This window comes from Scardinius erythrophthalmus (genome assembly GCF_964197995.2).
Source record: "Scardinius erythrophthalmus genome assembly, chromosome: 4".
In the NCBI taxonomy this organism is placed as follows: Eukaryota; Metazoa; Chordata; class Actinopteri; order Cypriniformes; family Leuciscidae; genus Scardinius; species Scardinius erythrophthalmus.
In genome coordinates this window covers 15316173-15344144 of record NC_138224.1, presented here as the reverse complement: position 1 = coordinate 15344144, position 27972 = coordinate 15316173, and the positions used below count along the sequence as shown (strand labels likewise).

General features: G+C 37.9%; 2 protein-coding genes across 4 annotated transcripts in view; one reads left to right on the top strand and one right to left on the bottom strand.

Moving 5' to 3' along the window:
• Positions 1 to 13: 13 nt before the first annotated feature.
• On the top strand, positions 14 to 16858 carry gsap (gamma-secretase activating protein). 2 transcript variants are annotated; one of them, XM_081364384.1, is made up of 31 exons: positions 14 to 538; positions 742 to 803; positions 1043 to 1099; positions 1470 to 1539; positions 1677 to 1724; positions 2538 to 2626; positions 2724 to 2793; positions 2925 to 2974; positions 3076 to 3180; positions 3298 to 3354; positions 3475 to 3524; positions 3639 to 3718; positions 4100 to 4177; positions 4257 to 4343; positions 4503 to 4583; positions 5290 to 5510; positions 5597 to 5666; positions 5754 to 5833; positions 6008 to 6088; positions 6681 to 6815; positions 7656 to 7714; positions 8003 to 8034; positions 8800 to 8861; positions 10312 to 10407; positions 12816 to 12886; positions 12974 to 13068; positions 14423 to 14542; positions 14896 to 14957; positions 15745 to 15849; positions 16134 to 16230; positions 16318 to 16858. In XM_081364384.1, exons 1-31 carry the CDS (start codon positions 457 to 459, stop codon positions 16416 to 16418), a joined length of 2553 nt encoding a protein of 850 aa, XP_081220510.1. In that variant the 5' UTR covers positions 14 to 456; the 3' UTR covers positions 16419 to 16858. The 2 variants fall into 2 exon arrangements, with proteins under 2 accessions (XP_081220510.1, XP_081220509.1); XM_081364383.1 differs by having other exon boundaries at positions 4491 to 4583.
• ccdc146 (coiled-coil domain containing 146) overlaps positions 14797 to 27972 on the bottom strand; it is a 28832-nt gene continuing 15656 nt past the window's right edge. For both annotated transcript variants that reach the window (XM_081364381.1, XM_081364382.1), the window contains 6 exons: positions 27726 to 27954; positions 19503 to 19625; positions 18883 to 19020; positions 18295 to 18543; positions 17761 to 17962; positions 14797 to 15069 (listed from right to left, as the gene is read on the bottom strand). In XM_081364381.1, the coding sequence (XP_081220507.1) occupies positions 17762 to 17962; positions 18295 to 18543; positions 18883 to 19020; positions 19503 to 19625; positions 27726 to 27954 (940 nt within the window). In that variant the 3' untranslated portion in view covers positions 14797 to 15069; position 17761. The remainder of the gene's footprint in view (positions 15070 to 17760; positions 17963 to 18294; positions 18544 to 18882; positions 19021 to 19502; positions 19626 to 27725; positions 27955 to 27972) is intronic.

The window sequence follows — 27972 nt, the reverse complement described above, 5'->3', positions numbered from 1 at the left end:
TTTGGGATCCGCCTATGTGCTCATGGCAGAGAGCTTCGGTAAACACTGAAAGTGATGTCGGGAGCGGCAGATTCACGTACTTTCGGTTCATTTCGAGTCGAATATGATTGATCGTGATGTTTTTTTAATATTTTTTTTAGGTATAATAGCCAGTCAGATCGATCGTTTCCAGCTCCTAAAGTTCGATGCAGTTCGACCGATTCATTTTCAAAGAACCGTTCTAAGTTAACTTAGTTGTAATAGATGTGTGTTGATGTTCAGCGTACTGTCTGTGTTCGGCACGTCGATAAACCGGAGCGACTTTATTACAAATGTTATATCATATTTCTAGTTCTCAATGTTTGTGTGCAGTTATTGTCTCGGCTGACGCGTGAAATCAGGTCATTTCCTCATTCTGAGGTCTAGTGTACTTGCTTTCTGCTAAATCTGTGCAGGACAACTTCTCAAGTCACACACATGTTGAGATTAAACCCCACTTTTGACACTCAAAAAGATGTCGTGTCAAGCATTTTGGCGAAAGAGGAAAGGGCGAATATAGGTAAGCGGACTTAAATAATGCAGCACGCGCGTGTTATATATATATATTTTTAATATAAACGCAATAATTATTAGTATTTAATACAATAGTTATTATATTATAATAATAATTATTTTTGTTTATATAATGCTGAAGCATTCTTTTTTTAATTTAATGAATTTATAAACATGCACAGATGATGTACTTGTTTAAAATGTGTGCAGGTGTTCTTGAGCCTCGCATTCTGAGTGTGGAGAGAGATGGAGGGGTCGTGTACTCCTGGAGAGTAAGTCATTTCATGCGTCACTTTAACAGGTCATGCGCGCGACGTTCCATTCATAGTTCACAATCTGTCGCCAGTCCACAGCACATGAGAGCACTGTATGCCGTTACCGTACATACAATACACACTGTAGTAAATAAACAGCATACATGCAAACTGAATGCCACTGCGTTAACTTACTATTATCTTTTTTGCTCCTTTTGACTTTTTAAAAGTTATTTTTTTCCCAATCATATGTTTAGGGGGCAACAGGAACTACAAGAATCGGGAAATATGATCCTCACAGTACAGAGAATAAGGTACAAAATGGGTTACCATGTTGGAGATGAACATTTGGCCTGTAAATATGTAACTCCAACCATATACAAATGATTATAAACTGAATATAAAGTGCAATATTCAAACTCTCTGAGGCCAGTTGCACATAAACATAGCCCTTATAAGCCACTAGCAGTTAGTTAGGGGTTATCAGTCTTACTTTTCGGTATCAAATTAGACCAACAAAGTTTGTATGTACAAAATTTGATGACTAACTTGTAAGACTAGTCTTAGCAGTTTATGCAACTGGGCCCCTGGTATATTAAAAATATAAATGCACATCTATTCCAGTTTTCATGAATGAAGCTAAGGAAGGATCGTCTATCACACGTGTGCCTCTTGTGTTCACAGCTCCTTTACACTTTTGACAAGCAAGTGTGTGTCAGCAGCTGCTCTTTAAATAAAGAAGAAACACTCCTGGGTAAGACTGCTGACAAATATACATACTGTAAATCATTTTTTTAGCAGACACATGTATCAATGCATTTATTTTGGTTCATCATTATTACTTTTTGGGTTTGGGAAGGTGATTACTAATGTGAGCTTCTTTTGTGCTAGCGGTCAGTCTATCACAATGCACACAAGAAGAAGGCCGCTTTAAACCAGGTACAGAATATAATTTATAACAATATATTATTTACTGTTTTAATTGTTATTTATGGCAGGTTTCTTGACAGTGTGAGCATTTCATATTTCATATTTGCTACTAAAAAATCGATGTGTGTGAATAAAAAAAAAAAGTAGAAAAAAGTCCCTAGAGAGGTCCTTAAAAAATAAAATAAAAAACTGTTTTATTGCTACTAAAAATAGATGTGTGTGACAGTGTGAATAAAAAAGTCTCCACAGGTTCAGTTTTATGAAATGCAAGGTCATAAAAAGTAATTATTACAGGCATTTTATTTATCATTTTAAGAGGGCATATATATATAGTTATATTTGTTTTATCAAGTCATTTGTTCCTTTTTTTAATTTCTTTATTAAATGTATTTATTTATCTGTTTATAATTTGTTTATAATAAACACTCACATACACACACACACACACACACACACGCACACACACACACACGCACACACACACACACGCACTGTGTCTGAAATATTTGTATGGTTGGACCATTTGAGGAAGAAGAGGCAGTTGCAGTTTTATATCATTATTTTTTCACTTCCCTTATTGGTTGCTGTGGTAACAGTAATGTAGATTAAATAAATGTGGCATTAGGATTTGTCCTTTGGATCTTAAGGAAACCCTAATTCTTTCATAAAATACATACAAACAAACAAATAAAAGTGCAGCCAAAAAACAGAGAATCTAAATGTATATAAAGGAGTTTAGCAGGATAAAACTACTGAAATCAAGGTGCAGAGATTCGCAGTCACGCCGTCCAGATTATCCTTTAACTCTTCTTTTTCCTTTAGTGTCAAAATGTTTAACACTTCTCATTGAAATACACCCAATCAACAACACAAAGGTCCTGAAAGCAGTGGATTGCAAGGTCAAAGTGCAGGTAATAAACAGCCGTCATGTGAAGCTGGTGATGAAAAACACGATGAAAGTGTTGATCACATTGAAATTGTCTTATATTTCCCGTGATCCCTTTCTAGTTTCTTTATCCTAAGACATGCCGGACCACCGTACTGGAGAGTCATTTGCTGCTGGCGGCAGAGGATGGCTGTATGTATTGTGAAAATGTTTCAGATACCATAAATATGCTTTATACATTGCTCTATACCATATTTTGTTCAAGCTACTAGTTTAAATATATTTATTGTAATTTATCATGAATGGTTATTTTGTTTTTGCAGATGTTGATCTGTACCACATAACTCTGACGAGGCAGGAGGGCTACAGGGTGGTAAGGGCTGCTATTTGACATAATTATATTCATGATAAAAGGATGTATACTGATTGAATGATACATTGAGGAAACGCATGTACTTGTGCTGGTTTAAACAGGTGATGCTGAACCCGGAGCGTCTGAGCAGAGAGAGAGTGGCTGAGGAGTTCAGTTGGGTTCAGTGGGACTCGGACACTCAAAGACTCTTTTACCTCACTGCACGGGTAACAATCTCTTTCAGTTCACTTTTTTAGTTTTACTTGCCCACGTTCTTTGCATTTTAAAGAAGAAACATACATTTTTCCAGTGTGTGTAAGCCCTTTTTTCTCTCCACCCTATAGGAGAAACACACACTGAAGTGTGTACAGTTTTCCCCCGATCGCAACTTTGAGACCATGGTAAACATTTGTGTGCACTTCTTGGTGTCACATCTAAAGCTTTTTTACTGCTTTATTAATATTTATAATATTTAGAGGAGCTGATTAATTAAAAAAAACAAATGCTTGTATGTGCAACAGTTTGAGCTTCCATTGGAGATACCTAAAATGTCTTCTGTCACTTCTGTGAGGTCAGTGACTCAAAAAAAACCCAAGCAAACCAGCTCATTATACATTAAAACAGAACCATATGATGGTGACAACCCCATGCAAAAAGAATTAAGCTGTGTCTTTGGTTTGTACAGGTTTGTTAACTTTGGGTATGATCATTATCAGGACCTGAAGGACGAGGGTGTCAGGTTAGAGGTGTTCACCAGCCCATCAGGCAAGTTACTTTAGCATGTGCTCTTCAACACTAAATCATACTGTGAAATACTAATACATTTACTCCATATTTACCTGTTGTTTTTCTACTTTTTTTAATTTATCATGGGATAGAGAGTAAGTTTTCTCTGCTTTTTCGCATATATTGATAATCATAAAGACGCTTTACTTTGTTGATAAAAGCTGGCATATAATCAGTTCCTGATATCGCCTACTGTAAATTGCCAAAATGCATTATATGCTTTAAATCGTTGACATGATTTCTGCTGATCTGCATTTTAGCTGTATTGGCTTGAGATGTGTGTGTGTATGTGTGACATCTAATTGATTTGATTTGAACTGATGTAAGTTGCTGTTCTGAATCTCTGAATGTCTCTGAAAGGAACCATGTGTGTGTGCTACAGCCATCCGGTGCGCTGGCATAAGGACGCCACATACACAATCGCATTTGTGCACAGAGGTACAAAACATCATGCTACAGTGATATAAGCATTCACATAGATCATTATATAAAGGATTAAATAGACTCTCTATGATAGGTTGCAGCAAGACGTTCACTGTATCTCTAGAGAAAGGCTCTGCGCCAGCTAATTTGCCAACCGTCCATCCTATCTTCATTCATCTGGGTCAGTACATCATCACTCATTGATTTAACCCACAGAAATCTATCCAACCCAGTCTGCAATTCTCTCTTGCATTCAAAGAGAGAAAGTCATTGATCCGAAATAGTGTCAAGAGTCATCTTCTTGGTTGTGATGATTTATTTGTTTCAGATTATTATATAGTGGTGTACCTGGCTGATCATTTCCTGCACCTGATCAACTGCAGACAACAAGACCTGCTCTGCTACAGTCTTTTCCTATCAGGTAAGGACTAATATTTTCAGTATTTCATTTTGTTTTTTGTTGTTGTGTGTATTTTTTTTATTTTTTTTAGGATTAGTTTTTTGTTTTTAGTGTTGTTGTTTGTTTTGTTTTAGGTCTTGTTTTGTTTTTTGTTTGGGTTAGTCTTTAGTGTTTTTGTCTGTTTTAGGTTTTGTTTTGTGTTGTGTTGTTTTGTTTTTAGTTCGGGTGAGTTCTGGGTTTTGTTTTGTTTTTGATGTTGTGTTTTTTGTTAGGGTTCGTTTTTTGTTTTTGTTTTGTGTTGTGTTTTGTCTAGGTTTTTTTGGGGGGGGGTGTAATGTTTTTGATTTTGTGTTTTGTTAGGGTTTGTTTTTTGGCTTTTGTTTTGTTTAGTGTTTTTTTTTGTGTTTGGGCTTCTGGTTTTTTTTTTATTGGGGTTAGTTTTTTTGTGTTTTGTTTTCATTTGAACTATTGCAGTATTATTTTGGAATTTCTGTTTATTTTCACTTTTGCATCATTTGGGTAAAACCAGTTGTAATTTAGTTTTACATTACTATTTTTCTTTGTGATTTTTATTTTGTGTAATGCATGTTAGACTTAGGGCTGGCAAATATGAATTCTTTATTTAAAGAATTATAGATGAATTATAAAACTGATATTGCAGTACTGATCCATTCACCTGTATTTTGTGTGTTTTCTGTGTGCATTACCTTACTCTGCTCTCTCACAGGGGCAGATGGTCATATTGAAGCACTGGGTTCGGGCAGTGAGGTTGTGAGTATGTCTGGCAGCAGGCTGCTTGATGCCCGAGCCGGCAGGATGTACACCATGGAACTCAACCCTGACTTCCTGCTGGAGCTTCTCAGTTCAGACAGGCCTGAGGCCCAGCGGCTCGCTGCCCTGCACTGCATGCTGGTCTACCTGCAGCCAAATCCTGTGTTAGAGCTTAAGGTGTGAGAGATAGAGAGAGAGAGAGATTTGTTACAAGGATATGTGCTGGAAACACATGTGTGATTCTCATTTATCTTTCGGCCCAGATCATAAACTGGCTCAGTGAGAATGTCATGAGCTTTGATGCTTTTGATCAGATTCAGGAGTTCATTCTAGGTGAGTTCTTGTGTGTTCACGTGGTGGCCTATGTCTGTTTTGCATGCTAAACTAGTGTTAGAAATAACTGTATTACTCTCATTTCAGCCTCCCTGTACAGAATAAGCTACCAGCAGTGTGTGAGCCTAGATAAGTTGTTGCCATACTCTTGTGTGCTTGAGAAGAAGGTAAACTATGGATTGTACTTCTTTATTATTTCAAAGGTGCACTGAGTACTTTATCCCCTCATAAAAAGCTTTTACATGACTTATTATAAAATATCTTTTGTGATTTCTATGTTTAATGTAAGCCTAAAAGAGGGTCTTATGTTCCTTTTTCATTTGTGTCACTTGCAATTCTAGGAGCTTCCTGTGGCTCTGACGGCAATCCCTGGGGTGAAATGCACCCCTGAACTGCTCTGTCAGCCAATAATCAAAGGCAAGGTAAGAGATACTCTCTAGTCTATAGTCCACATGCATTCATATATTTCATAAAATACTATTTGCATGCTGAACAGGAGGACGTTTAAAACCAGACAGCATTTCAGGTGTGGCTGATGTGTTTTTTAAATTTAAAGGCACATTTGATCCAATTTACTTTAATACATGTTCCTGAGCATATTGTACACAATTCACATATGTAATCACATAATAAACTTGAAGAGCAGCAGTTTACCAACTTCACTCTAGGTGGCAGGAGAGTCTCAGATCAATGGCTAGTGCATACAAAAGGGAATCTAGATCTAATTCATTACATCTGCTTGGGAGAGGTGTTAGAGGGAAACACATCAGGAAATGTTTGAGTTGTGAAATAGATTTCAACTGTCAGCTGAAACCAAAAATTGATAGTTGCTCATTTAGAATGAAATTGTGCAACCTTCCCTAAACATTTTCCAGGGCTTCAGTCTAGTTTGATTTTTAAGATTTTGGCCTTTATTTGCCAAAAGGGAACACTTACTTATGCTGCACTGCTTTACCTATGAAAAATCTGTTTGGCAAATCTTCTTTTGTGACAATGTTGTTATTGTGGTTGAAGGCTAAAAGCCTGCAGGGTTACTGGGAGGAGCTACAGCATGTTTTGGAGAGGATGAAGTACTTTGAGGCGGTACCGAACCCACGCTTTAGGACCAATCTGATTAAGGAGGACTGGATCAGATATCAGGCTGCTATGGTGAGACCACACATTACGCATCAGGACATACACAAAGCATTTGAGTGCATCTAAAGTGACCCAGAATCTGTTAACCGTCACTGAAATTTGTTAAAATGTTTATTCTATTTGGTCAAAAAGTTTTATTCTTATTTCTAAACACTGATTGGAACTGATCGGAGCCATAGCACAAGCATCCATTTCACACACACATTCACAAAAATCCCTAGTGAACCATGTAAATGGAGAAAGACATTCTTTACAGATAATTTATTTTTGTAAATTAAACCCAGATGGGATGTTTAACAATTCATTTGGATTCATGTGAAATTTAATCATCTGTGAAGCTCAAAAAGTGAAATATTACCCACGGGTGAAATCCTATCATTCATAGGAAATGTGAACAACTGTTGAAGACTTTATGGCTATTGGGAAAGTTGTTTTATTATTGAATTACAGCATTATTTACATGATGGTTTGAGAAATATAGAAGTTTAAAAAAAATACAATTCAAACAAATTGCAGAACCCAATAATTACACATATGATTTTGATTTATATTTAACTTAGATTTTATTTATTTGATTAATTTTGACAACAAAATTAATTCATTATTTTTAATTTATTGTCTGCCCTAGTTATAATATTGAATAGGTTGCTACATAAATATACATTTATATATTTTCAAAAAATATTATAAGCAATGTATATTATATATTGTCATAAATATAAATGATTGATAATTAAAACGTCTCAATAAACATTATATTATTAAATAAATTAATTTAGTGACTGGTCAGAACCTAGGATTATAGCCTACTAGAACTCTGTTTTATAATGTCCATTTTTGTTATTGCTGCAGAACTCGGAGAAGAAGAAATCTCCCCACTCTTATCGCCAGATTGAGGAGAACACAAAAAAGTGGGTGGAGTTCAGCATGTACCGAATGCTATGTGTGCATGACTGTGCATGGGAAAGCAAGAAGAGCATGCTATACTTTCAAAACAGAGTAACCCAATTTAAAACAAAACCATTTTTCAGTACATCTAATAATTTTCCTATGTAAAATGAGCTACAGAAATTGCTTTTTTATAACTGATCTATCTGAGCTGAGTGTGTTTGTTGTTGATGTTTGATCAGACTTTGGCAAATGAAACGCAGCATGATGCAATTTAAATGCCTCTTTTCCTGTTTGTGTCTTATATGCAGAGTTATGTCCATGGTGGACACCTGGCGTTTGGGTTAGTGAAACTTTTTTTAAATGGCCAGTCGTTGTTTTTTGTTAAAAGCAAAAGTACACTTGTGAGATTATTATTCCCTGTTAAAAAAATCCTGGAAATATTTCAGACTTTCATGGAAAGTCCCAGTGACTGAAGTTTCAGGGTCACATTCTTTGGTTTGAATGTAATCGGTCTCCAGGTTTATGTGTACACTACAGTAGTTAATCAAGAACCTTGTTAAAAAACGAGGGAAATTGGAGGAGGAATTCCGTAGTGTTATATAAGACTGATTACAGTACCTCCTCCCTCCTCACAAAACACACACTCACACACACACAAGGCAAATCTACTGTGTTATCTGAATACCTTTCAGTGCAGGATGCTTCTTTCACTTAAAGCTGGTCAGTCACCACAAAACACCTACAAATAGAATATACATAGACAGAAATATTAAGGTAGTTCAGCTCTGTTATAGGACTTTTATAGGAATATTTAATCAGAAATGAAAATCTATCATCATTTACTGATCCTCATTTTGGTCCAAACCTGTTTGACTTTCTTTCATCTGTGGAACACAAAAGAAGATGCTTTGGAGAATGTTTACGCTGCTCCATACAGTGACCAATAAAAAGAGTCCAACATTTAAATGAGCGCCTGTGTGAATGAGATTTGAGAGCCTCGGATGAAAGCTGTATGGGTTTGTAATTACATGAAGTGAGTAAATGATGACAGGTTTGTGTAAACTACACTCTCAATTCCCCGCTCACCTTCTTTCTGTCCTTTCAGATAGGCGTGTCGTTCCACTGTTTCAGGAGGAAGACCAACAGCAGAGGGTGCTGGTGGGCCTGGTGAGTGGTGAGCCTGTCAGTTGTCCAGCATCCATCAGTGGCCAGCTGTAACTCTCCACACAAAATAAACTGACATGTCATAGGTCAAAGAAGCTGAAATCAGAGTCATATACTAGATCATTATGCAAACCATGATAATGACAGTGAGGATAAATCCTAAAAGCCCTAATCACATAAAGATTTTCCTTAAAGGAGAACTCCGGTCAATTTTAACATTGAGCTCATTTTTTTGTACATTTGGAGTGCTGTCAATACAGAGAACAACGAAAAAAATCGGTGTTGCCTACACCGTGTTATCCCCTTTTTAAAATTTGCCCCCTGTTGACTTCAATGGGGCAAGTACTAAACCTGCTTTTAGCCTCTTAACATCCTTGATGTGTCATTACAAGTGCACAGGTCATGTGAGTGATTCCTTCAGAGTGAACACAGGTGAATCTGACTGCAGTAGATGTGAAAGATATGAATAAAAATGATGTTTATTCAACCAGCGCACATACCTGTATTTACATCCTGTTTTCGGTCGAAGGCCATAGTAATCGATTGTCGAGTTCACGTGCATTGGTTTAGTTACCTATGATCACGCGCGTAATCGACAATCGATTACTATGGACTTCGACCGAAAACAGGAAGAAAATACAGGTATGTGCGCTGGCTGAATAAACATCATTTTTATTCATATCTTTCACATCTACTGCAGTTAGATTGACCAACATTCACTCTGAAGGAAACACTCACATTAGCTGTGCACTTGTAATGACACATCAAGGATGTTAAGAGGCTAAAAGCAGGTTTAGTACTTGCCCCATTGAAGTCAACAGGGTGCAAATTTTAAAAAGAGGATAACACGGTGTAGGCAACACTGATTTTTGTCGTTGTTCTCTGTACTGACAGCACTCCAAATGTACAAAAAAATGAGCTCAATGTTAAAATTGACCGGGGTTCTCCTTTAAAATGTTCTTGTGACTGCAGTAGTCCTCAAGATGTATTATTCTTATTCAGACCAGTCCAAATCTAAAATGGACCAAAATAAGAAGTGAGTCATCCATTTGGATAAATCCGTTTTAGGGCTTAATTTTCAGTGTTCACTGGTTTAAATTGACCATATTTTTAGTTTATTGTACAGGTTTCTGGAATACGTGATTCTGATGAGTCATTCTGCAGTCAAATATCTTTGTATGATGACTTTTTGTTTGATTTAAATATTTGGTCAATACTCAAATAATAGGCAGTGCAACAATTCCTGCTCTTGTCAGCTAGGTGTTTTTTTGTTCTTAGCTTTGGCAATAATGACCAGCAGACTGTACTTTAACTTTTTTAGATCTTAATTTGTCAAGCATTATATTACATTTTAACGATACTATTATATTGTAATTTTGAAGCCTGTGTTTAAAATAGGCTCAAATTACGGTTTTGACTTTGTTCTCAAGGTTTATATATTTGTCTTTTTCAGATGGTGGACAAACTCCGAGAACACTTGAACAGACATTTATCACGATTGGGGAAGAAAAAGATTGATTTGCTGGTGGTGAATTATGCTGCAAAGCTGGTATGTGTTTGTGCTCTTATATAATTACGCAAGAGATCTCTCGCAGACACAGTACACGGGATAGCAATTGGCAACTGCGAGACAAATCTCCTCTGTCGACACAAAACCGTGCTGAACCTTAAGCCAAGCGCACACTACAAGACTAAAGCTTGTGACCCTTTCTGTGAGTTGTTTGCAACAAGAAGTTCCAGATTAATTGATACACCTTGTCTGCTATTAGATTGTAAAGTGCGGGCTAAAATTAGTCTTATAAAACGGATAGTTCCAGTCCTTGATTCTGATTGGTTGAGCCGCGTTCAAAGCCGTTGTAAATTACTCAACAAACATACACCTGTGACCGCATTACATTAGTACAGAGACAATTTATATGAGACATGCCACTTCCTCAATCCTCAATACAACTATATAAGGAAAACCCGTAACGGCAAAGATGGCGGTTGTATGCACATGTCCCGCCCCTCCCGCTGGAAAGCCAATCATCTGCTTTTAACAGTCAGCCGCTGACCACTAAGGAGCGAATGTACAGTGACGTGACATAACTGCCATATTCAACCTGTGCTTTCGCGCTGTGGCTGAGCCAAATACGGACGCGCTCAGCGCTTGTCATAGGCTCTATCACAACTGTTCAGTGTTTTAACCACATAATGTTTATTTTAGGTTTCAGACATTTAAATACATATAATTGTTTAAGTGCTTGGCACAACATCGGCATTCTGGATAGAGACGTAAATTAAGTTTGGTGTCCTGAACGTGAACCCTTGCGCATGCGTAGTAAAGGTATAACCTGTGGGGAAAAAGGCATTTTAAACCTTATTTTGGGGCAAAGTCATCAAACTTTTTCAGCGATTTTATTCATATTTTACTGCTGTCTCTATACATGCAGTTTTTATGTCCCAGTGATCAGTGAAAGTGCAGTTCTGACTCTCTGCCCATTTATTTAGATAGGAGCCTGGTCTTGTTAGTCCGAAATAGCTGCCCGGAGGCGTTGCCAAGATGGCGGCCGAGTGGCACGACTTGCCTAAAAGGACTTTGATTAGTATTACTGCGCAACTGCCCTTTGTGATTCTTTGTTGCTGCATGTGTTGCTTAGCAACCTCTTTGGAACTACATTGCTTGGCGGAGGAATCAATGTTATAACCATAGACTGTGGTGTAAATATGGACGTAGTGTACGTGACGTCATCCGTAGGTTTCTGAAGACCGTTTTTGAAGCCTAAAGTGGGCGTGGCCGACCGTCGCCATTTTGGCAGCGCGTCACTCCCGAATTTATTTATTTTTACAGTCAGACAATTAGCTGAGGTAATGTGACGGCTAACAGACAGCAGACAAACGGCTAATGATGACTAATGACCACAGCAGTGGGAATCCACCCGTCACTCTAAAGTGGACACCCTTAACTATGCAGAAATTTTAAGGCTTAATATAATTTAAACGGATGAGTTATAAAAAAATTCACCCCCCTCACAGTTGTCATGAAGGGAAAAATAAGCTATATAGACCAAAGCCACTTTTTGCACCAGGCTGTAAAACATGTTTTTTTTTCTGCTGTAAAGTTGGGCATTTTAACATGGGGGAGATACAGATTTGACTCACTTCTGCATCCAGCCTCAAGCAGCCAGTCGATGAATTGCCATTGAATTCACTTCCGTGTTGGTTTCAAGAGAGAGACAGGGAGGTTGCCGCTTGGTTATAACGTTATATTTTTTGTTGCTGGTGTTTATTTTATGAGTAAAATAAATATTAAAATGGATATTTTTATGGAGTAACCGTTTAAAACGCTCTGCATCGTGCCTAACAATGCCCCTTATCTGTTCTAAATCCACTGTAAAACACGGCTTCAAGGGGCTTATTGCTTAATTTAAAGGTGACGACCTTCTATCTTGCAGTGTGCACTCGGAAGTTGCACTTGGTGTTTGATGAACTCTTTTCCTTTTGCCAAAACATAGTTATCTCTTTCATGTTGGGAATATTGGAACAGACCCCCATAATGTGCTGTGCCTCTATTACGTTAGGGAAGGAAAGTTTCCACCAAATTAGGGAGACCAGAGGGGAAGCAGATGGACGTTAAGTGGTTTTTCCTGTTTTCAGATCAGGACGAGCATGAGGATGTGAGAAGCCATGCGTGATCTGCCTAGTGTAAGCGCATTTTAGAATTAGTGAACTTGCTCAAGTGAAACTAAAGTGAGCAGGGGTGGTGCTCGTGAATTTGTGCTGTCCATGAAAACAGGAAGGGAAAGTGAGTCAGATTGTCCAGTACACACTCTCTGACAGTCACTTGAGGACAGGAAGAGTTTATTTCCACTAAACATCCTCATAGATTCTTAGTAGTTGCATGGGGGATGGGTGTGGTCTTCAATCTGCCTTTTGTCTAAAAATATTTTTAGTAATATGGTTGCATTCTCTGTTTAGCTGGAACTGGTCTGGCATGTGTTGGAACTGGTATGGCAGAAGCTGAAGTTGGGCCCCTGGGTGCTCTGCATGTACGTGTACCTATCCATGTTTTACTTCTTCATTGAGAGTGCTTGATTGCTTGAATCTAAAGCCTTCGATTCTTGTCTCTGTTCTAGTAAGCAGCAGGGTAGTTCAGAAGAGTGGGCGATGTTTCATGTGATGTTTCGCATTCTGGAAGCAACTAAAGGGCTCTGTCTCCCACTCCCTCCAGGTAAGAGGAAGCCTGACTCAGACAATCTGAATACATTTAGAAAACAGCTCCAAAACCTAGTGAGCTGGTATTTGTCCACCTACATAAAAAGCTGCCTATTAAGACAGAATCCTAACTGGACCTCATAAGTGACACTCTAAATGGACAGGAACTCACACAAATATCCCTCCTCACATGAAGAGACTCAAATCATAATTTATTCCAATAGAATTTGATGTTAGCATGTTACTATGCTGAAAACACAATACACTATTAATCATAAAAATGCATAACAAACAAATATTGGACAAAAAAGTCAATTTTAATTAGATTTAACTGTTTTTTTATGAATACTTCTCAGTATTTAATTAAATAAAAGTATATTAGCCACATCTAAAATAACATACTGTCTAAGTAGGTACTACATTTGATTTGGATCTTACTTTTGCGATAGAAAAGTATGTTCTTTATCAGGGGTGTCCAAACTCGGTCCTTGATGGCCGCTGTCCTGCAGAGTTTAGCGCCAACTTGCCCCCTTCCAGGAGCAGGATTGGACACCCCTTTTCTATATAGTATGTAATCCGGGCGTACTACATCTGCCATGTTGTCACTGTCATGTAACCTGTCAAACTGGTCGTCAGATGCGCACTTCAGAAGTAATAGGTCATCCCGTTACTCTTCGCCAATTTTTTTTTGAATAGCATTGATTCTGACATGCTACTGATTTCACTTACTACTTTTCGCGTACTAAATAGTAGGGAAGTAGGCATATCTGAATGCAGGGATTGACAAATTGACAATTCTTGAACCTCGTCTGCAATTCTAGCTAAATTTTTCCCATTGGGCTTGGTTAACTGCTTTCTCTACAAAACGATTCTGCATTAGATTGTTTGCACAAATGAAGAGTCTTGAATGCTGTCTTGGTAGGCTGCTCACTGGGTTTTAGAGCTAATGTTCTTATACACTAAGAAAAGGGAGCTGCTGTGTTTTCTTTCCATGTTTATACACTTTTAGAGATAGTTAAATGATGTCAAGGAAAAAGAGAACCTTAAGTTCTCCTATGCCCGGCCAAAGAAATTTGAACCCTCTGAAGATTAATCAAATGAGCATCTCTCCAAAATCCAAATTAATTCCATGTAGTTTAGCTGCTGGGTGTGTCTGAGGAAGAAAAAAGCTGTTTCTGAAATTTGAAGTGTGCCAGATCTGTGTGGGTGGATCCGCTCTTTGACACAAATGCTTTGGCCTGGGCTCAGACCCGTCTGGAAGATTATTAGGATATAAATCATTGACTAAGTCCTTCAGTTCTGTCCATCACATAACTGGTTAAACTAGTTAAATCAAAAAAGTGGTTTATTATCTGTGCATTTGTTCCTAGGTTATTCTACACTGTTAAGTGTCCTCGGAGTCCGTTGTCTCCCACGGCACACTTTCCTCCAGTATGTGGACCACGGCCTTCTTCAGCTCACAGAACCATTTGTTTCACGCCTTATTACAGGTACAAATTTAAACACACGCATTTTAATATACCATGTTCTTAAAAGCTGTCTATTTATATATTGTGTACATACAATAGTTAGACTTTACCTGTCACCTATGAACTTTTTCCTACAGCATATTCGTGGTCTCTATTAAGGACTCCAATAGGCAAAACCGTACCCCTGACCTGGAGAAAATTTGTTAGATTTGAATCAAACAGTGCCTTTAGATAAAAATGAGAGTGATTTCATAAAAAAATGTGTCCACATTATTCAAAAAACAAGGGTCATTTAGGAGCCAGTGCTTTATTTTAAGAACAATTTTACAGTATGTTTTCTCTCTCTCTGTTTCTGTCTATCTACCTCATGACAGGTTTAGACAACAGTGATGCCAATGAGCAGCTGAAGTTCAGTATATTGAAGAGACTTCCAGAGGTAACTTTCCTTCTTGACTCTTCTCTTGAAATGTTTGTCTTGTAAAGTCCTAGTTCGCCTGTCCTCAATTTCCACAGCGTGGAGCTGCTCTCGGGAGATGCCAATTACTATCCTGTGTAGAAGAAAAGGAATGTGAGCATGTTTGTGGTTGTGTTTTGGGTCACAGCATATGCTTGGGCGTTAGTCTTTGTTTTCTAGTCTTAAGGCAGCCAAGTGAGAAAGTGCGGCAGGTGTATTAGAAAAATACAAGCCAATTTCCAGCTTAGTGAATAGTCTTGCTGTTTTCCATGGTAGTGCAGTCATCCATTCTGGTTTCCAACCTCTTCCCTTGCTTTGGGAACATTTTGGTTCCTAGTGTTATTTAGAATGATTCAACAGTGCATGTTATTCCAAAGAATCAAAATTTCTCTTAGGAATATTTTATCAAAATATAATATAACTTACTCTGGGCCAGGAAAATGTTAACCAGTTGCCAAACAGTTACAGCAATGCAGCTTTTCTAAAATGTTGACAGTAGTTAACAGTATTTAAATGCCAGATAACGTTAATGTGATAAAGGTTACAGCAATAATGGCAAATAACGTTAGATCTTAAAAAAAAAAAAAAGTTGGTGCCGGCTGTGCCATTCTGGTATGGAACTCCCACTTTTCATAATCAAATCAGTTCCCGAAGTCCCACCTAACATTTTCGCTCAATGAATATTCTTTTTGAATCACAAATGTCACATTATTGAAGTAAAATGGCTTGTGAATGCAATTTGATGTTGATATTATGTTTTTGTAATTAGCATATAGAGCAGAAAGTGAGCCAGCGGTGGGATCACCCCATGACCTCTGCGTGCATCTCCAGAGAATATGTCAGGACTTTGTTGGACAAAAACTCAGAGAGCAGGGTAAATATGGCAAGGGGTGTCTCTCTCTCTCTCTTTTTTTTTTAAACACAACTGCATAAAAGAGGTTTGAATATGTGCCAAACAACTGAAACTAATACTTGGATGAAACGGATTATTAGCCTTGACAGTGAATGAAATATTACGACTGCTGTTCAGACATTGTATTTTTTTCCTGAATAAAGAATAAAATGTTTTAATTCTTAGGAAACTAAATCATGATCTTGGCTCTTTGATCAGAGCAAATGCTCCCATGTTTACTAGCTAAACACATGCTCTTTTTTTAGGACTCTGTACTGTTGGACTATGGCAAGTCAAGTTTCTATCCTGACTTTCTGCCTCTAAACTACCTCGCCAAGATTCTCTCGAACAGGGAGGAACAAGGTACATGGTTTCAGAGATAATTTCATAAAATATGTTCTGTCTTAGTAAATGTTATTATTTACTGATCGTGTGGGTGTTGTATTTCAGCTCAGAATCCTTTTGAAGAGCAGGAGAATGTGGATGTCAGGTTTGTGGAGGAGACGGCCTTAAAGCAGACTCTAATCAAGCTGGGCTATGAAGTCAAGTAAAAACAGCCAAGTACAAACCGAAAAAGTAGTAAAAACAGAAACATGGGAAATTAGGGGAAAAAAGTGCACCTGGCCAAAGTTCAAAACTTGGTTCATTTAGGTGACTGTAGTAATGTAATAATGTAATAAATTTCAGATTTGGGGAGGTCATACAAGAAACTGAAGCACACAACCAAGCTGTTGACCAAAGATTATTTCCTGGCTGTCAGTGTGCTCTTTAAATATCACATTTTAGTGCCCATGTGGACACGTACTGACTCTACTGATGCCAATAGGTATGGGGAATGTTATGCACTTTTCTATGCACACAATGGAAGAGGACCAAGAAAAGACACACAAAGGGATTATTATTTTTTTTTTTCAGATGTATGGAGTCAAGTGGGTTCATCTGTAAATATTTCACATACAAGAAATAAAAAATCATATATTCTTCGGACTCTTCATTTTGCAAAATAGGATTCTTCTTGTCGATAGTAATTTCCTGAAAGCTTATTTTAGATTGCAGCCTGTATGTTTGCAATTATGCTGTTGAGCCTCTAAGGCATGGTATTCACTTTGTAGCTGTTTTTAGATGGCTATTGGTTACTTTTCTTTAAAGTACATAAAGTGTATGAAAACCACACTATTAATGAAGTTGATTATTAAGATACAGTTGTGTCTAGATCAGGGGTTGCTGAAATACTAATGTATAAAACCATCTAAATGATTTGCTAAAGATTATCCATGCGATTATTAAGTGAAGCATTTTCTTGCCTCCAAATATTAGACACTACAAATGTAACTATTAAATGCTGGAAATTGTTTCTTTTCAACATTCTGAATATTATTATTATTTTTTTTAAGCTGGCTTATAGGGGGATTTTTTTTTTAATTGTCCATATTTCTATTTTGGAATGGGGCCTGTGAGTATGTGTACATATATATTTATATACACACTGTAGGATGCACAGTGATTAACAAAAATAGTAGATTTTTTTTGGATGAATAAGACTCTTTAAACCACTTAAACAATTCCACTAAATGTCCCATTTGGTTCTGTGATCAATTTCCCTGTATAATTAAGCTGTGCGTGGCTCCAGAGGGCATAGTATCATGTCTAACTCCTCTCCCACCCATCGGCTCTGGCAGATCTCTAAAGAATCTCTTGGAATTCCCAGCATGCCTCCAGCAGAAGCTTCATTGCATTGGCTGCTAAGCCTAGAAATTAGACCCATATGACAAACAAGTCTCGTGTTAACATCACTAGTTCTGAGGAAATGGACCAGATTCCTCAGAAATGGGAGCACATCTGGACATTTAATTTTACGTCAGTAAGCATCATCAGTTTGCAGGTGTGACTCACGCTAGATCTCAATAGGTTTGGATTTTGGTTTGTGGATATGACGAATGTTGGCACCAGGTTCGGAGGGTTTAAAGGGGGCCAGGACTCCATAGTGTTTGGGCACTGGCAAAGGATCATCAGCTGGGATGTAAGCATTGGGTCGAAGCTCAGCTGTGGTGTAAACACCATTTGGAAGCTGGTTCCACTCGTCTTCCTCAGCCATCTAACAAACATAAACACAGAAATACATTCGTATCACACAAATGTGATGTTAATAGCCATGTGCTTGAAATATTTACCTATATATTTCCATTAAAGTACGATTCAACTATCATTTGAAGGTTTAACAGAAATTGAGAGACATCATTGCTTTAGCACCTGATCCGACACATTGACCTTATACCGGTAGGATGAATTTACATAAACCAATTGTGACCGAGAAGTTCATATGAGGTCAAATCTCATGAAAACACTTACTGTAAGATTTGAGTCATGTGTGCCTGTAGTGTGTGTTTAATTTGTATTATGTCTCTTTGATGGCATTTGGAGGCTTACCCTGGCTTTTTTCTCTGCGTCTGCCTGGCGTCTGTGCTTATCTCGAAGGTAACGCAACCACTCGTTCTCTATGTTGTCTGAGGGGGGCAGGCCCTGCTCCACACGCCTATGACACAAGTCCAGCAGTAGTTCCTTTTCTTTCATCTGCTGCTCTAGGGTCATACACTCCGCCTGCCGCATGGACAGCTCCGCTACCACTGCCATCATTTTATGAGTGCGCTCTCTGATTTGAGCCTGCAACTCATTCACCTAAAACACCAACACATTGTAAATGAGTTTGACACAACTACTGGCTACATGACTTTCTGTATTTACAGTAACACAGTACATGAGTTTGACGTTTAGTTAAGCTGAAGGACTGGTTAAAGAGCAAGAGAGCTTGCTATGGTTCATTAATATAGGCAACTGATGTTTTTTTGGAGATAATGAGGTCTGCATGGTGTTAAGGCATCAGGGTTTTTTTTCTCTTCTTGTTGGTCACCACTTGATGTCCAATGTAAATTCTGGGTCCTGAAGCAAAACTATCTAGGACTGATCTAAACCAACCATGTTGCTGCGCTGTGTGTTAGAGTAAATGTGTGGACTTACTTTCTTAGCCAGATGCAGTGTGTCTTCTTTACCGTTCTCAGCTTTGATTTGGATGCGCTGAGAAAGGCGTGTAACCTGCTCATACACAAGCTCCATTTCCAAGAGCTGAGCCTCTTTATCTACCAGTTGCACCTCAAACTAAACACACACACACACACACACACCAGTGAGCAAAATTTTTACCTACTGTATATGAGTGCATATTTTTCTAACCATATAAACCCGATCTGTGTAGTCATTTTATGGAATATGCTTTAATTTAATCAGTTCATTAACATTAATTGATGTGTTGTGTTGTGTTGTTAATATGTGTATGTGTATACTACTGCTCCTACTGCTGTCTATACAAAGAATTGCCTTTAAGGACAATAAAGTTTAACTTTAACTTTAACATTCTCAATCTGAGAATTTTTACATTGAGAATTTCTTACCTAATACATTAAAATTAAGTTAACATCATCTCATGTTATACAATAAAATGTGTAAAAGAGTATATATTAATATGTACAACACAAACTAGGTCTAAAATATAAATAATTATTGAAAATAATTCAATAATGGAATATCATAAGAAATAAGGTGTTACAAATAAAAAATGTATATGGCAAATATGTTATTACCTTTTCAATCTTCTTGATGAGCTCCTCAGGAGATGCATCTTCTCTACTAAGTTTTCTTGCTCTGCATTGGTCCACTTTTAAAGTCTCTTCTAGACTAGTCAGTCTGTCTTTCGTCTCAGACAGCTATGGCATAGAAAAACAGCCACACCATCAGGACACCGTTAAAACAGTGGACTCATTTAAAACCCTTATGCTCTCATTACACAGATAACAGGCTGCAAAATAATTTATTTTACTTAATGCATCATTAGAATTTAATTTATTTTTTAATTTATTTATTTATTGATAATATAGATCCTCTGTAGGTGTGGCCCCCCTAGAGAGTAAACTTGTCTGTTTAGCTCATTTAGCTGGTTTGGTGGCGTCAGGCTGGCGGCAAATGTGTCATTTTGCTCTTCAGTCACTACAGACTGTATTGTAAGGCTTCCAGGCTATGTCACAACAGAGGAATCATCTGGTGCCAACATGTTTGTTGTACTCATTTGAGGGCCAAATGGTTTGAAATGTCTTCACAAACATAACAAAGCCAATGTAATTTGATCAAGGATTGTTAACTGATGTCTTAAATCATTTGCTTATACTGTACATCATAATCTAAAAATGCCCACTGGCTAGAACCTCTGGTTGGGACAAAAGCTTTTATTGTCTCTTAGGCCATGGCAGGTGTTAAGCATCTCAGAAAAGCTGAAACATTGATCTAGATGTCTATGTGGACTTGATCTGGGAGAGATATATGATATTAGTGCTATGTGAGACTACAGCCAGGAAGTGCAACACACAAGCCAACACACCAACATGAAACACATTGCCGTGACAGGCCAAGGTCTTGAGTTAAAGGTCATCATTTAGTTCTCTGCAAAAGAAAAATGCAGGAGTCTTAATCCTTTGTTTCTGCTTGGCGGTTTCCCTGGCATTCCATGAAGAGTAGGATGAATTGTTGCTTGTTCAGGGACTTGTTCAAGTACAGGACATTTTGTGATACCCAGTAATTGAAAGGTCATCACATGTCTGTGCCAACGCAGAAAAATATTTCTTACCTATTATTTCTTCCCATTTTGATGTGTTGAACAGCTACTCCAACAAGTTCTTTTCTTTGTCAAATTTGCTGTAAAGTCCATTAAACTACCATTCAAAGGTTTGGGATCAGTACGAATTTTTTTATGTTTTTGAAAGAAAGCTCTTATTCTCACGAGACTGCGTTTATTCGATCAAAAATATGGTAAAAACAGTAATATTGTCACATGATCCATTTAAAATCATTCTAATGTGCTGATTTGGTGCTCAAGAAACATTTCTTATTATTATTACAGTTAAAAATGAAATCAGTTGCGGATGATATGTCTTTACTGTCACTTATGATCAATTTAATGCATCCTTGCTAAATAAATGTAATAATTTCTTTCAAAAAATTCTTACTGACCCTAAACCTTTAAATGGTAGTTGACATTTCCAGTGTAGCCATAATGTGTTGGATATGTAAATGTATAAATGTAAATACAATGAGAAATATAGCTGCGAGCAGCGATTGCGGGCCCAAGCCGGTGGCACCGCCACCCTGGTGCATCGTCAGGGCACCGTCGTGGCGGTGTCACCAGCTTGGGCCCTCCATCGCTGCTCGCAGCTATATTTATATATATATATATATATATATATATATATATATTTATATTTATATATATAAATGTAATATATATATATATATATATATATATATATATATATATATATATATATATATATATATATATATATATATATCGTCGCTGCCCGATGAAAATCACGTATGTCCAAAACGGTTACTTTTCAGGAAGTGAAAAAAACACCGTAATTTAAAAGCATATGAACATAGCGTTGTCATACTTGGTATGGCATCTTTAAATGTAGCCATATTCTTGCCAGTGTAATGATATAATCCACATTTGACCAAAATCGAGTTTAAATGGACATACGCGCATATTTTACAGTAACGGTGGTCGATACGCGTTTTTCCGATCATTAATTAGAATGGCCAAGTCGCGTTTCATATTGACAGATGAATATGCTCAGTTTATTAAATAGCCTACGTCTCCGTTTATTAAATACGCTCAGTTTATTAAATGTCTCTTGCAAACTATGAAGGGACAATGAATCAATACACTCATTGCTGACCCCAGGGCCGGCGCGTCCATATAACTAGGCAATTGCCTAGAGCGGCACTTTTGTAAGGGCATACATAATCAGAGAGTTGCCTTTTTCTTTTCGTTTTGAATTATTTCGTTTAAAGACTTTTCAAGCTTTGTGTATTTGATGTCTTTCTCATGTCTGTGTGAGGCATACACTGAGTTTCGTTAATGAGATGCGCTCCAGTTAACGTGCAATGCAAGTGAACGCGATGGCGCCTCCATGATTATATTGTCTGCTATATACCGGTTTTTGCTTATTTATTAAATCCATGGTTGATGAAAAATTGATTAAAATTAAGATACAATTTATACAAAACTAAATTCACTTTAAAGAAAGGTTTTCTACAAAACAAAACTTAATGAAGTGGTCAAAATCATGTCTGACCCGTCTCAAATTGTGCATCCTATTACTCGTGCTGTTCACTTTTCATACTTTCAACAGCATAGTAGACCTACAGACTCTATTTGTACAAACTGCACATTCATTTAATTCTGAATTTTGTTGAAAGGCTTCAAATCAAGTTCACGGATAATTGTGCGTGCATTTATTAATCATTATGATACTAAACTCATAACAAAGTAGGCTATGCTATGTACAAAAAAAATACAGCCATTTCTGTTTTTTTCTTTTAAAAAAAAAGGAAAAAAAGCTACACCTTTTTTTTTACATTTCATCTTTCATTCCGAAATAGAATAATGAATGGACGAAAAAGTATACGGACCCAACATGTAGGCTATTAGCCTTTTTACCCGTTATCAATCTAAATTAATCTCGTTTTTAATTTAACTTAATTTCGTTTTTCTTTATTTAAATTTCGTTGTTCTTGATTTAAATTTCGTTTTTTTCTTTATTTAATTTTCGTTTTTTCTTTATTTAAATGTCATTTTCTTTATTTAAATTTAGTTTTTTCTGTATTTAAATTGAATTTTTATTTTTTTAAATTTAGTTTTTTTCTTTATTTAAATTTTGTTTTTCTTTATTTAAATCTACCCTTTACTGTGTCAGTAATTTATTAGTCAGAAAAATATTAGACTACCTTAAAAGTATTGCTTAAGTTAACAGGCCCGTGCGTTAACATCTCCACAATAAACAGTGACAATTACTTCGTCTAGACCATTTACTGGTAAATAACAGTTGTGAATATATTGCGAATATATAATAAACTTGAACAGTTGTCAAAAACAAACGTTTGCTGATACTTTACCTCACAGAGTTATTCGGCTATCCAATGCTGAGCTTCCAGAGACGCTTAGACCGCGCGATGCCTCCACAGGGCGGGAGATACGCGGCGTGATTGACAGCTTTGACACCAAATGGATATACGTGAAAATCAGATGACATGATTTCACAACTTTTCATAGGTCATTTAGATATGTGAAGCATACTGTATACGGAAATGAACCTGGACATTCTATCCGTCGAAAAATCTCAAAATCGGCAAAATGGACATACGCGGTTTTCATCGGACAGCGACGATATATATATCGGACAAGTAATATTCTCTGTCTTGTCACTTTAAAATATATATATATATATAAAATTCAGAGGCCGATTTTGCAAATAAATCCACATTCAAACCAAAATATCTGACTTCCTGTTGGTCAGAGCTAATGACTGTAAATTAGAAACTTGTCCGGCTCGATGAGACCAATATATATACTGATTTTTGTAACTGTGGGTAAAAGTAACCCCCCCCCCATTTTGCCAAAAGCATTTTGAAAGTGACACAGTTCTTGTTGCCAGTTGGTGGCGCTATAACTTTGACTCACAATAGTTGCATCCATCTGACCGGCCTCTTACCACAAACACTCTGCTGAAGTTTCATCAAGATCAGTTAATGTGTGCAGAAGTTATAAAACTTCGTGTCTCTCTTTTCTCGCCATAAATTTGTTTCCTCGCCACGGCCAAACCGTTCGAGATATCAAAAATCCGTCCGCAATTTAGCATCCTCAATGTCTTGACTTCATGCACACCGAGTTTGGTGGGGATGGGATGAATTTTCTAGGAGGAGTATTTCACATTCCACAGCAAGCGTTTTCCAAACAACCCATATTAGCCGACTTCCTGTTGGGCTGGCGTGAAACTTGACAGAGGGAAAGTTGTTCGGCCCGATGAGATCTATATGTGTACCGAGTTTCATATTAATTCATGCAAGCGTGTTTGATATATGGACCAAGTTTTCAGACCCCGTTCAAGGGGGCGCTGTTGAGTCCCCCTGCCACGCCCGTTTCTGAAACTTTGCACATGTCTACTGGCTAATAAATGTGATGTATCTGTCGAGTTTCATCCAATTTCAAGCATGCTAAGAGTCTCAAACGCATCCGAAAAGAATATTAAAGTTTGATGCGTTGCCACGGCAACAGTATCTAGGATATCAATAATCCTTTCACAGATCTACATCTGCCGTGTGTCTACATTATACACATAAAGTTTGAAGCAAATCGGGTAAAAATAAGAGAGTGATTTCAAAGCATTTTGAAAGTGACACACTTCCTGTTGCCAGTTGGTGGCGCTATAACTTTGACTCACAAAGGTCAAATCCATGTGATCGGCCTCTTACAACGAACACACTGCTGAAGTTTCAGCAAGATCAGATAATGTATGCAGAAGTTATAACACACTTCCTGTGTCAAATTATTCGCCATAAATTTGTTTCCTTGCCACGGCCAAACCGTTCGAGATATCAAAAATCTGTTCGCAAGAATTCATCCTCAATGTCTTGACTTCATTCTCACCGAGTTTTGCGGCGATCGGATGAATTCCCTAGGAGGAGTATTTCACATTCCATTGTATGCGTTTTCCAAACAACGTATAATAACCGACTTCCTGTTGGGCTTTTGTAAAACTCAGAACACGAAAGTTGTGCGGCCCGATGAGATCTATATGTGTACTGAGTTTCATATTATTACATGCAAGCTTGTTTGATATATGGACCAAGATTTTGGACCCCATTCCAGGGGGCGCTGTCGAGCCCCCCTGCCACGCCCAGGTACCAGCTTCAGTCCGGCCCTGATGGCCGCGGGTTCTGACCCGTGTGCAAAGTTTCAAGAGTTTTTGAGCATGTTAAGGGCCCCAAAAGTGGCAAAAAGGCAAAAAAAAAAATAATGAATAAAAAAAATAAAAAAAAAATAATAATAATCCTTACGAAAACAATAGGGCCTTCGCCCTTTCAGGGCTTGGGCCCTAAATATTGCACTTAAACCATAGTTTGGCATTGTAAACTATTGTTGGCAGTGGCTGGGGAAATGTTTACCCCTGACTTTACAGCCCTACAGAAGAATCCAGAACTAGTGACATGATCTAATATTTAAGTGATTATTTGGTCTGCTCTAGTAGATGTTGATATGAAGAGACTCCATAAAACTCCAGGATCGTTTATTTCACTTTTATCTCTTTTAAAGGGAACTATAAATGGTAAAAAGAACACATCTGTGGGTACGATTGGCACCTTAGAGGGCAATACATTTTTGGAATATTATATACAATCTAACCTTTACTTACATTCTACTGCATTATAGTGTGTTCGTTTACTCAATGTTTATATTGTTGGACCTTCTTTTTGATTTATGCATCTATGACAGATCGTCTCTTTGGCTTCTTCTCCCAATCTCATGCAAAAATTGGCAGACCCTCTGAGAAGCCTGTAATTAGGGCCCAAGCCCTGAAAGGGCGAAGGCCCTATTGTTTTCGGTAGGATTATTTATTATTATTAGGGCCCAAGCCCTGAAAGGGCGAAGGCCCTATTGTTTTCGGTAGGATTATTTATTATTATTATTATTATTCTTATTTTTCTGTCAACCTTTCGGGCACTTTTGAGACCCTTAACATGCTCGAAAACTCTTGAAACTTTGCACACGGGTCAGAACCCGCGGCCATCAGGGCCGGGCTGAAGCTGGTACCCGGGCGTGGCAGGGGGGCTCGACAGCGCCCCCTTGAACGGGGTCCGAAAACTTGGTCCATAAATCAGACACGCTTGCATGTAATAATATGAAACTCGGTACACATATAGATCTCATCGGGCCGAACAACTTTCGTACTTTTACTTTTTACGCCAGCCCAACAGGAAGTCGGCTATTATGGATTGTTTTGAAACGCATGCTGTGGAATTTAATGTACTCCTCCTAGAGAATTCATCGATTCGCCTCCAAACTCGGTCAGCATGAAGTCAAGACATTGAGGATGCTAAATTGCGGACGGATTTTTGATATCTCAAACGGTTTGGCCGTGGCAAGGAAACGAATTTATGGCGAATAAGGGACACAGGAAGTGTGTTATAACTTCAGCATACATTATCTGATCTTGATGAAACTTCAGCAGTGTGTTCGTTGTAAGAGGCCGAACACAAGGATGTGACTATTGTGAGTCAAAGTTATAGCGCCACCAACTGGCAGCAGGAAGTGTGTCACTTTCAAAATGCTTTGAAATCACCCTCTTATTTTTACCCGATTTGCTTCAAACTTTATGTGTATAATGTAAACACACGGCAGATGTAGACCTGTGAAAGGATTTTTGATATCTTTAATACTGTTGCCGTGGCAACGCATCAAACTTTAATATTGTTTTTTGATGCTTTTGAGACTCTTAACATACTTGAAATTGAATGAAACTCGACAGACACATCACACTTATTAGCCCGTAGACTTGTGCAAAGTTTCAGAAACGGGCGTGGTGAGGGGCTCAGTAGCGCCACCTTTAGTCATAAGTGGGGGGGTTAGTTTTATCAACAGCAACAAAACTTGGTATGTGTATTGTTCTCATCAAGACGGACAACTTTCTAATTTACATTAACGATCTCCGACCAACAGGAAAAGAGATATTTTGGTTTGAATGTGGATTTTCTGAAGAATTTTCTCTCCCTCTCTCTGTGTCTCTGTGTGTGTGAGGGGAGGGGGGGATTTGACTATTGCTTTTATATTGTTAATCAAGGTTTCAGGGGCTTTTGGGGTCCTTAACGTGCTCAAAAACTCTTGAAACTTTACACACAGGTCAGAACCCACGGCCATCAGTGCCGGGCTGAAGCTGGTACCCGGGCGTGGCAGGGGGGCTCAACAGCGCCCCCTTGAACACGGTCTGAAAACTTGGTCCATATATCAAACACACTTGCATGAATTAATATGAAACTCGGTACACATATAGATCTCATCGGGCCGAACAACTTCCGCAGTCTAAGTTATTAGCTCCGCCCAACAGGAAGTCAGCTATTATGGGTTGTTTGGAAAACGCTTGCTGTGGAATGTGAACTACTCCTCCTAGAGAATTCATCACATCCCCACCAAACTCGGTGTGCATGAAGTCAAGACATTGAGGATGCTAAATTGCAGACGGATTTTTGATATCTCGAACGGTTTGGCCGTGGCGAGGAAACGAATTTATGGCGAGAAAAGAGAAACACGAAGTGTTATAACTTCTGCATACATTAACTGATCTTGATGAAACTTCAGCAGTGTGTTCATGGTAAGAGGCCGGTCAGATGGATGTAACTATTGTGAGTCAAAGTTATAGCGCCACCAACTGGTAGCAGGAAGTGTGTCACTTTCAAAATGCTTTTGACAAAAGTGGGGGGGTTACTTTTACCCACAGTTACAAAAATCAGTACGCATATTGGTCTCATCGAGCCGGACAACTTTCTAATTTACAGTCATTAGCTCCGAGCAACAGGAAGTCAGATATTTTGGTTTGAATGTGGATTTTTTGGATATGTCAGACTCTGAGTTTTTAGTTACTCCTCCTAAGTGGTTTATTTTATTCACACCAAACTTTTTCAACATGATAAAAATACATTAAAGATATATATATATATATATATATATATATATATATATATATATATATATATATATATATATATATATATATATATATATATATATATATAAATATAGCTGCGAGCAGCGATGAAGGGCCAAAGCCGGCGGCACCGCCACCCCGGTGCCTTTAGGTAACTAAAGGCATCAGGGTTGCGGTGCCACCGGCTTGGGCCCGTAATCGCTGCTCGCAGCTATATTTGTATTTTTTTTTTTTTTTTTTTGCACATTGATTTCAGAACTGGGTTGCAAGTACCTGTATCTGTAATAAGATGCTCTCTTCCTCCAGGGTCCGTTTGATTGACAACTGTTTCTTCTGCAGGTTGGTCTGTCTTTCTTGCTCTTTCTGTTCAATTTTCAGGTTGCAGATTTCATCCTCCATGTTCTGTATCTCTAAGTTGCTTTTTTCAATCATTTTAACCAGCTCATTTAGCCTCTCGTAGAAAACACACAATTCCTGCTCTCTTTCTACAAGCTGCACTTCCCTGGCAACACAAACACAC

What these genes read in the sequence shown, in the direction of transcription:
- gsap (XM_081364383.1), top strand. Translation starts at nt 457, where the DNA reads ATGTTGAGATTAAACCCCACTTTTGACACTCAAAAAGATGTCGTGTCA. An exon ending in TCTTCTGTCACTTCTGTGAG is followed by an intron (nt 3,525 to 3,638) that starts GTCAGTGACTCA and finishes TGGTTTGTACAG; the next exon opens with GTTTGTTAACTTTGGGTATG. An exon ending in TGTTTCACGCCTTATTACAG is followed by an intron (nt 14,543 to 14,895) that starts GTACAAATTTAA and finishes ACCTCATGACAG; the next exon opens with GTTTAGACAACAGTGATGCC.